The sequence below is a fragment of the Acomys minous genome, assembly GCF_964271855.1.
Source record: "Acomys minous genome assembly, chromosome: 10".
In the NCBI taxonomy this organism is placed as follows: Eukaryota; Metazoa; Chordata; class Mammalia; order Rodentia; family Muridae; genus Acomys; species Acomys minous.
The window spans coordinates 120,505,422-120,516,360 of NC_140491.1; the positions used below are offsets into that span (position 1 = coordinate 120,505,422).

The 10,939-nt window shown below is 35.7% G+C and overlaps 1 protein-coding gene across 1 annotated transcript; it reads left to right on the top strand.

Moving 5' to 3' along the window:
• Positions 1–9,469: 9,469 nt before the first annotated feature.
• Positions 9,470–10,440, top strand: LOC311606787 (olfactory receptor 10AG1-like; the record flags this gene model as incomplete). The annotated part of the gene is given in 2 exon segments (XM_084798200.1): positions 9,470–9,506; positions 9,509–10,440. Coding segments are annotated over 2 exon segments (969 nt in total).
• Positions 10,441–10,939: the final 499 nt, after the last annotated feature.

The following is a 10,939-nucleotide window of genomic DNA, read 5'->3' on the forward strand; positions in this document are numbered from 1 at the left end:
CCAAACAATTTTTTATTTATACGTACTACTTATATACAACTTCTAAAGAACATGTAATTATAGAATAAAACTTATCTGAAAGCTTCTTATACTCTATGTTGATGTTTTCATTGAGTCTACTGGATATAATCATATATATTATGAAAATGTATACGTGTACTAGATAGAGTTCAAAAAAGATGCAGATGTTTATACTGAATATCTAGTAAGGAAATACTACTTATATTAAAGCAGCACAATTTGAAACAAATTTTCTTTGTTTATACCTATGATAGATCATGAAAGAGGGAAAAAAGTTAGGTAACATATATTTGAATCAGAAAATGTTTAAGACAAAAATGTATAGAACTACAACTTCAGGAAATCAGAAGAGCACTGCTCTTATTTCTGTCACAGATATCCTGGCCGTGTCCCTTACGCTCTGACTTCTGCCAGATGCCTCTGGGTGTTCTTTCTCTTCTAGAATAAGTCCCTAAAACCACCCAAAAGAAAACAAATACTTCATTCCAAACAACTTATGAGGTGTAGTCCCGGGCCAGGGTCTCATAGCAACCCATGCTATGAGGAGTCCCACCTTGGGCGTGAAATGCAGTTAGAATTTAGAAAGAAACAGAAGCTAGCTCCCAGCAAAGAGAGCTTTGAAACTGCAGTTTCTGCTGGCGGGAACATCGACCTTGGTCCAGGAGACTCCTCAACTAGGGCCTAGCAACCCTAACACAGAAGGCCCTGGATATTTCAACTATGCTAAAATACAGGAAAAATACCTTAAAACAACCTGATGAATGTCATAGAAGTCTTGAAAGAGGAAATGCATAAATCCTTTCAAGAAATCCAAGAAAATTCAAATAGTAGAAGGAAATGAATAAAACTGCTAAAGTCCTGAAAACTGAAATAGAATCAATAAATAAATATAAACTGAGGGAATTCTAGATGTGAAAATGTAGGAATGCTAACAATAAAGACAGAGGAAGACTTCTCCAAGAGACTACAAGAGATGAAAAAGAGAATCTCAAGTGTTACATATATGATAGAAGAAATCAATACATTAGTCAAAGAAAATGTTAATTCTAAACAAACAAACAAACAACAAAGAAACTCCTGACCCAAAACATTCAGAAAACCGGAGACGCTATAAAAAACCAAGCCTACAGAATGATAAAAATAGAAGAAGGATAAGAAATTCAGCTCAAAGTCTCAGAAAATATTATCAACAAAATAACATTTCAACATTTCTTGAACCTAAAGAAAGAGAAGCCTATAAAGGTACAAAATGCATGCAAACACCAAATAGACTAGACCGTAAAGATAGTTCCTTCAACAAATAACAATCAAAGCACCAAACACACAGAACAATAAAAAGAATATTATAACCTGCAAGAAAAATATCAAGTCACATATAAAGCATTATAATTACATGTGACTTTTCAAAGGAGACTGTAAAAGAAAGGTCTGTACAGCTATTCTAAGAGTCTAAGTGACCACAGATGCCACCCCAGACTACTATAGCCAGCAAAACATTAAATAACCATAAATGGAGAAAAAAGATATTCTACCATAAAACTGATTTTAAACAGTATTTATCTACAACTACAGTACTATAGAGGGTTTGAGAAGGAAAATTTCAGCCTAAAGAGGTGACTACACCCATGAAAACAGAGTAAATAAATAATCTTAGAACAGGAATATCAAAAGAAAGGAAGCAAACACCCATTAGCACCAACACCAATATGAAGAAGAAGAAGAAGAAGAAGAAGAAGAAGAAGAAGAAGAAGAAGAAGAAGAAGAAGAAGAAGAAGAAGATGACAGAAATCAATAATCAATATTCAATCCTATCTCTCAGCACCAGTGGTTCCAATTCTCCAATAAAAAGACATAAAATAACAGATTGGATGGGAAAACAACATCCATCCTCCTGATGCATTTGGAAACACACCTTAATAGCAAGAATAGAAATTATCCCTGGGTAAAACATTGCAAAATTATTCTAAGTAAATAGACCCAAGGGCAAGCTGGTATAGTCATTTTAATATATAACAAAAGAGAGTTAAACCAAATCTATATGTAAGGAAACTACATACACATCAAAGGAAAATTTCACCAATGTAACGTTTCAATTCTTAACATCTTTTCCTCAAACCAAGTACACTCAACTTTGGAAAACAAAACATAACAAAACATTACTTCAGCTTAAATCAAATACTGGCCTTCTTACACTGATAAATGGAGAACTAATAGCAAAGTAGAAGGATCCAGAGGGTCCTAGAAACCTAAAAGAAGAACATTATGATAGGCAGATTTGGGCACAGGGGTCCCACGCAAACTATGGCACCAGCCAAGGACAACAATGGCCAAACTCATACCAATGGACAGGTCATCTCTACAATAACTAACTAAATAAAATGTTGTTTATAACTGATATTATAAACCAAATGTGTCTAACATATTTATAGAACATTTCACACAAACACGTCTTCCCTGTATACCATGGAGAGTTGTCAAAATTAACACCATACTCAGACAAAAGAAAAATCTTAGTAGACATACAAAAATTGAAATAGATATCCTCAGCCTAAAAGACAACCATGTTTAAAGGTAGATATCAATAGCATAATGTTTACAAACTCACAAAAACAGAACAATTCAATACTGAATTAAAAAATTTTGAAAGGACAGAACTTAAGAAGGATATTAATGATGTCCTACTACTGAAGGAAGATGAACATAAAACATACCCAAACCTATGACATGCAGTGATTGCAGTTCCAACAGGCAAGTTCTGAGCATTAAGTACCTACAGAAAAATGGAGAGCCAACATACTAACAAAATATGAGCAACATGAAGGTTTTAGACTAAAATGAGAAAAAAATCAAACCCAAAAGAACTATAAAACAAGAAGTAACCAAACTTGGGGCTAAAATCAATTTTTTAAAAAAGAAAGAATAATAATGACACAAAGAGTTTGTTCTTTGAGATAGTCAACCAGATAGATAAATGTTTATCCAAATTAACTAAAAGGTAAAGAATTAATATCCAAATTAAGATAATCATGAATATATTGTAGACATAATAACAAACACCAAGGATATCCATAAAATTAAATGGACATTAAAATTTTTACTCCACCAAATTGGAAAATCTAAAAAAAACGGATACTTTTATCAACACTTAAAACTCACCAAATGTAAGTCAAGATCAGATAAGTAATTTAAGTAATAGGTTTATAACCTCTAAGAGTAGTAATTAAAATTATTCCAACAAAAAAGGATTAACAGACAGCCTTATCTTAGAATTTAACTAGACTTTCAAAAAAGAGCTTATGCCAATACTCCTCAAATTAAACCACCAAATAGAAATAGAAGAAACATTTCCAGATTGTATTCCCTGAAATACAAACAACTGATAGATTTGACAATGAAAAAAAATTGCAGACTAATTTCCTCATGAATATAAATGCAAATATAGTCAATAAAATACTTGCTAACCAAATCAAAGAATTCATCCAAAGATTATCCACCATGACCAGAGATGAAGGGATAATTCAGTATAAGAAAATGACTAAATGTTATCCACCCTATGGACTAAAAGGAAAAGAAGAAGAGAAAAACAACAACAACCAGGCTAACAAACACACAAATAAAACACATGAGCATCTCATTGGATGCTAAAATGGCCTTTGGGAAATCTTGTCATAATAAAAGTCTTGAAAAGATAGTGGATACGAGGGACACATTTTCTTTTTTCTTTTGGGTTTTTGAGACAGGGTTCTTCTGTGTAGCCTTGCTGTCCTGGACTCCCTTTGTAGACCAGGCTGGCCTTGAACTTGCAGTGATTGCCTGCCTCTGCCTCCCAAATGCTGGTATTAAATGCATGCACCACCACAACAAGGGGCATACTTAAACACAATAAAGGCAGTGTAAAGCAAGCCTACAAATATCAACTTAAGTTGAGAGAACTCAAATCTACCACATTAAAATAAGGAACAAGACAGGTTGTTTGCTTTTGCAATACCTATGTAATATTGTACTTCAAGTCTTACCTCATGCAATAAGGCAGCTTAAAAAGATAGAGGGGATAATAATTGGAAGGGACCTATCAAAGTCTCTTTATTTTCTTTTTTTTAATTTATTTTTAATTTATTTTTAAATTTTTTTCCTTTATTAATTTATTCTTGTTACAGCTAAATGGTTATCCCATCCCTTGTATCCTTCCATTCTTCCCTCCCTCCCATTTTCCCCTTATTCCCTTCCCCTATGACTGCTCCTGAGGGGGATTACCTCTCCCTGTATATGCTCATAGGGTATCAAGTCTCTTCTTGGTAACCTGCTGTCCTTCCTCTGAGTGCCACCAGGTCTCCCCCTCCAGGGGACATGGTCAAAGATGAGGCACCAGAGTATGTGAGAAAGTAATATCCCACTCTCCACTCTACTGTGGAGAATGTTCTGTCCATTGGCTAGATATGGGTAGGGGTTTAACTCAAATGGTATATACTCACTTATATCTGCATATTAGCCCAAGGGGCATGTCCCACGAAAGCCTTCACTTACCAGGAAACTGAGACAGAGGGGAGGACATTCTAGTGGGACTCTAGATGAGAGAAGCATGGAAGAATGGCAAAGTAGAAGGATCCAGAAGGTCCTAGAAACCTACAAGTGGAACATTATGATAGGCAGATTTGGGCCCAGGGGTCCCACTCAATCTTTATTTTCATATATGTTAAGTGACCCTAAAGGTTCCACTGTGGAACACCTCCTGTTTATAAACACTTGCAGCAAAGTATCTGGATACAAAATTAACTCACAGAAATCAGTAGCTCTTCTGTATACAAACAACAAATGGACAGAAAAATAAATCAGGAAACAACACCTTTCACAATAGCCTCACAAAAATTGGAGGGACTCTAACTAAGCAAGTGGAAGATTTGTATGATAAAACCTTCAGGTCTTTATATAAAGAAATTGAAAATGATATAAGAAGATGGAAGGACTTCTCGTGTTCATGGAGGAATAAGATTAACTTAGTAGAAATGGCCATCCTATCGAAAGCCATGCACAGGTTTTATGCACTCATCAATATTCCAAAACAAATTTCCATAGATATTAAGAGAATGACTCTTAGCTTAAAATGGAAACACACATATATGAAAACACACACACACACACACAAACACACACACACACATACACAGAACATTTTTTGGAATATGTATATCTTCCATTATTTTTGAATTATTCATGTAGAAACCTGAATAGTGAGTACCTTCACTAATTTTTTTGTTTTTGCCACACTATACTGAACATTATTGGATGCTTTTGAAGATTTCATCGTTTTTATTTTTCTGAAAAAAGTTATTTTGAGTTAAAAGGTCTTTACAGTTGTGAAGGGGAATAATACTTTTTAAAACATTTAACTATTTTCTGTATTATATTTTTATTCTGAACCCTTTATGTTTTTAATTAAAGACATTCAGTTGGTATTATTAATAACCTCAAGGGTTGGCTCTCTCCCATGGGGTAGGTCTCAAATTGGGCAAGTCATTGTATGGCCAGTCCTTCAATCTCTGCTCTGTCTGTATCTTTGCACCTCTTATTGGCAGGGCAAAGTTTTGGCCAAAGATTTTGTGAATGAGTTGATGCCCCCTTCATCTGCTGGAAGTCATGCCTAGCTATAGGCAGGCAGGCATTTCTGTCTCTGTATCCCCCACCACCAGGAGTCTCAACTGCAGTCACCCTTGTATCTTCACAGGAGCCTACCACATCTTAGGCCTCCAGCTTGTCCCACAATGTCTCCCCATTGGTTTCCTGTATATTTCCCAACCCTCACCTTCTACCTACTCTACCCACACCTTGTCCCCACCATCATTTCCCCTCCCCCATGCAATTGTCTGATGTCTAATTTATTTCCTCTTCTGACTGAGATCCATACATCCCCACCTTGGGCCCTCCTTGTAACTTAGCTTCATTGGATATGTAGATTCCAGTATGTTTAGCCTATATTATATGGCTAATATCCACTTACAATGGAGTACATGCCATTTATGTCTTTCTGGGTCTGGATTATCTTACATAGGGTGATTTTTTCTAGTTCTATCAACTGCCTGCAAAAATCATGATTTTCTTCTTTTTAATAGCTGAGTAGTATTCTGTTGGGAAAATGTACTACTTTTTAAACCATTCTTCAGGTGAGTGACAACTGGGTTGTTCCCAAACTCTGGCTATTATGAATAAAGCTTCTATAAGCACAGTTTAGCAAATGCCCTTGTGTTATGGTGTAGTGTTACTGGGACCCAAGCCCAGGACCCTTGAGGGTTGGGGTGAGCTGATGCAGAGTCAACAGCACAGACTCCTGGATTCAAGCAAGTGGCAGAAGCAGACTCTTATGGTGGAAATAAGGCATGCCTTTATAAGCCCCCTCCCAGTGTCCCATTGGCTCCCAAACTGTGAGCTCTCCTGTGGCTCCTCCTCCTTAGTTTCTACCATTATGTCATCAGTCTCTGGGCATGCCTGGGCATGTCTAGGCAGGTCTCAGTGCTACTCTACATAAAGGTATCCTTCTGTGCTTACCTAGTGCCAGGTGGGTCTTGTTCCTGCTCAAGGCAAGTCTTGTTCCTCCTACAATGTAGCATCTCTTGGGTACATGCCCAGAAGTGGTACATCTGGGTCTTCAGGAAGAACTATACCTAATTTTCTAAGAATGTGACAGATTGTTTTCAAAGTGGGTTTACAAGTTTGTACTCTCACTACCAAGGCAAGGGGGTTGGTTCCCTAGCTTTGCATCCTTGCCAATGTGTGCTGTCACTTGAGTTTTTGATCTAAGCCATTCTGAAGGGAGAAAGATGGATTCTCAGAGTATGGACACTTGATTTTTGAAAAAGAAGCCAAAACCATACAATGGAAAAAAGAAAGCATCTTCAACAAATGGTGTTGGTATACTGGATGTCAGCATGTGGAAATATGCAACTATATCCACATTTTTTACTCTGCACAAACTTAAGAATAAGACCTCACTACTAAATCAAATAGAGGAAAATGAGGGAATAGGCTATAACTCATTGGCACAGGATACAACTTCCTGGCTAGAACCATAACAGCTCATGCACTAAGATCAAAATTAAGCAATGGGACTTCATGAAACCAAATGGCCTGTGTAAGGCAAAAGGCACTGTTTATAGAATAAAACAGCAGCATACAGATTGGGACAAAAACTTCACCAAATCTGTATTTTACAGATGGCTAATATCCAAAATATATTTTAAAAACCCATGAAATTAAATACTAAGAAACCAAATAACCAAATAAAATAATATGCTTCAGAGTTAAACTGATAATTTTCAACAGAGGAATCACTGAATGTCTGAGAAGCATTTAAAGAAATGCTCAACAAACAAACAAACCAAAAGACTCTGAGATTCCATCTTATCAAAGAATTCTTTAAAGAAAATATTTTATGGACATTTACACAATGAAGAAAACTCATCTATACTTGAATGTATAAATGATAACACACAAGTCTACCAAATGATTATTAACTTTTCTGTTTATAATTTTGTATACACAAATATGTGAGTACATAGGTAGCACACACACCCTCTCTCTTTCTCTCATGGTATCTTTCTCTGTATCTCACACATACATGTGTGTTTACATGGGTCCATATAGGTGCTTTCTCTCTGTCTCTCTCTCTCTGTCTCTCTCTCTCTCTCTCTCTCTCTCTCTCTCTCTCACACACACACACACACACACATACACACACACACACACACACACACACACATACACACACACACACACATACACACACACACACACACACACACACACACTGTGAGTTAACTAGATTAATAATGAGTGTGGAAGAAATGGACTTGTCCTCAAAGAATGAAGTTTTGAAAATTAAGCCAGAAAGATAGCCAAACAGAAGGTTTATTGAAGGTAAATTGCTACGCAGGGGAAGCTAATCCCTCGGGCCAATAGTTATATTCTTATTTAAGAGGCATTGGTGTTCAAAGCCAGTAAAAATAAATCTTGTAGAATTGGTTTGCCTTCCTGAAAAAAAAGTTTAAGGGACCATAAATTATCAATCACTTATGCTTAATAAGGCTCTTCATGCAAATATACAAAGGTAAGATGTAACATTGTTATTGGTAGTTTAGTTAATGGCAGTTATAAATTAAGGAAACAGAAATATTAAAAATTATATGCACTTTATTAAAATGAATAACTTAATCATAAAACTTTTAGTTTTGTGAATTATAATTTAAATAATAGTAGATGTTTTAAGTAATGAAAATTAGCATTAGAAATAAAAATGAGATTAATTTGGGAACTAGTGCTAATAAAATATAAAATAAAAGAGAATGTTTTATCATAAATTCACCAGTATATTAAATAAAAGGCACTAGTATATTGTGGTCTGGGAGGTGTGAGCACTTGAAAATTATGATAAGAAAAAGAACAGTCTTGTTTTGAAAACTTAGGAAATACACCTAAAGAAAAATGGAAGCAGATCTTCAGACTCAGCTCAGTTCTTAGTGTTTGATGATGGCAATATGAAGCAGCATGAGAATTTCTGTTTGTTTTCTTCTGCTTTTAAGACTCCTTTTCATATCTGGTCACTTGAAGACCCACAGCAACCTACAACTGTTTTTAAAAAGCTCTATAATAAAAAAGATAATACAAAAAAGTGAAAATAGAGAAGAGAAAATATACTTGAAAGTGAGGAGAGAGTGTTAAATAAAATCCCCCAAAATAAAATGAAAGGAATGTGAAAAATACTATAAATGTAACGTATTTATTTATTAAGAAGAATAGCTTATTCTTCAGAATATACTCCAGAGGAGCAAAAAGGAAGGTTAACTTGACAAAATAATTAAATTTACAAAATAATAAAAAAAGACAACATGAAAGAAAATTAGCCTAGTTGCAGTCTTAATAATGAAACAATAAACATTGATACAGGAGTGAGAGATAAATAACACAAAGCTTTCTTTACAAATCTGTAATTTACGAGAGAGAGAGAGAGAGAGAGAGAGAGAGAGAGAGAGAGAGTGTCTTGGTTTATTATTTGTTCTCTTCTCTCTGTTCAAGCTCAGTCTCTATCTTTCCTTGGTCCATAGAGTTTTAGGTTTTTCCTTTTACTCCAAATGTGAATCTCTTAAGTCACTTGAGCTGACAACGCTCTCAACAAGAAGCATAAACTGGCAAGACATATTTGAAAAAAATAATCATCACTAAACAATTTCTTTGTGTCAGTATATGCTAATTTAATAAAACAGAACTGATATTATTACTTGAATTTAAAGGATCTTTACTATTTATCTGTTAGCTACAGCAGTTCCAACTCTCACCGAAACACTATAAGTTAATGATGATATTTCAGCTATGTATATCCATGTTATTCAATCAAGTACAGTAACAATGTACTTGTTAATGTAACAAGTCAATGTTAATGTCAGGTATGCATTAATTAACCATGTTTTATTTATCATCTGTAGATGATCAGAAAATCAGAACAGAAAATCGAATGCCTCTTTTCTGACAGAATTTGTCCTACTTGGGTTTTCTGATGTTCCTAGTCTCCAGTGGATTCTTTTTGGGGTATTTTTGCTCATGTACTTGACGATTCTGATGTGCAACAGTATTATAATGCTAATAACAAGAACAGACCCTGCTCTGCAGACCCCTATGTATTTTTTCCTTAGCAACTTTTCTTTTGTGGAAATCTGCTATGTAACGGTCACCATCCCAAGGATGCTTGTGGATCTGTGTACCCAAAAAGGAACTATCTCTATATTAGCCTGTGCCACACAAATGTGTTTCATTCTTATGCTTGGAGGCACAGAGTGCCTCCTCCTGACAGCCATGGCCTACGACCGTTATGTGGCCATTTGTAACCCTCTGCACTATTCTCTAGTCATGAACCAAAGGACCTGCACCCAGCTGGTTGCTGCCTGCTGGATCAGTGTCATACCAGTTGTGATTGGACAAACATGCCAGATTTTCTCATTGCATTTTTGTGGCTCTAATAGAATTAATCACTTCATCTGTGACATCCCGCCAGTACTAAAACTTGCTTGTGGCAACACATTTGCGAATGAGATAGCAGTCTACGTAGTTGCAATGGTGTTTGTCATGGTCCCGTTTGTGCTGATCATTTTTTCCTATTGCAAAATTATCTTCAGCATTCTGAAACTGTCGTCAGCCAAAGGAAGGGCTAAGGCTTTCTCCACCTGCTCCTCTCATCTGATCATTGTAGTCTTGTTCTACGGAACAGCTGGTATCACATACCTACAGCCCAAGCCAAATCAATCAGAAACAATTGGAAAACTCTTGTCTCTTTTTTATACAATTTTGATCCCAACTCTGAATCCCATTATATACACTCTGAGGAACAAGGATATCATGGTGGCTCTGAGGAAACTTTTCAGTAAGTTACTAGTGTGAGATAAAGGCTTGAAAGGTGCATATCTGTTTATCATTTAGACAAAAAGAAAAATATTTTTATTCTGATGTTCTTTAATGCTGATTAAATTTATTTTTACCACCCACATTATGCCAAGCTACATTCATTTAATGGTTTGACACACGGCTGACATATCTTCAGATTACAGATTAAATCTGCTGCCTGTGGCTGTTATAAAGACTTTCCTCTTCACTGTTAACTAAATACCCTACCAGGTCATTAGAGCAGATCCTTGCAAGCTAATTAATTTTTCCCTGTAACCAGAGGCTGTTGTCCTGTTCTGAAATGGACTTACTTTGCCTTTTATGTCCTTTCTTCTTTCACTCTGTGGTTAAGATTAGTCCACTGGAAGTTTGAGAACTCTAAAATGTAGTGGGTGTGTGAAGATCAAGCATGGGTAGAGGAGGAGCTCAAATGATACTATTTCTCATTAATTGTTCGTCATTGATAGATTTCAGGTGAGTGAGTCATTTCCTTTAG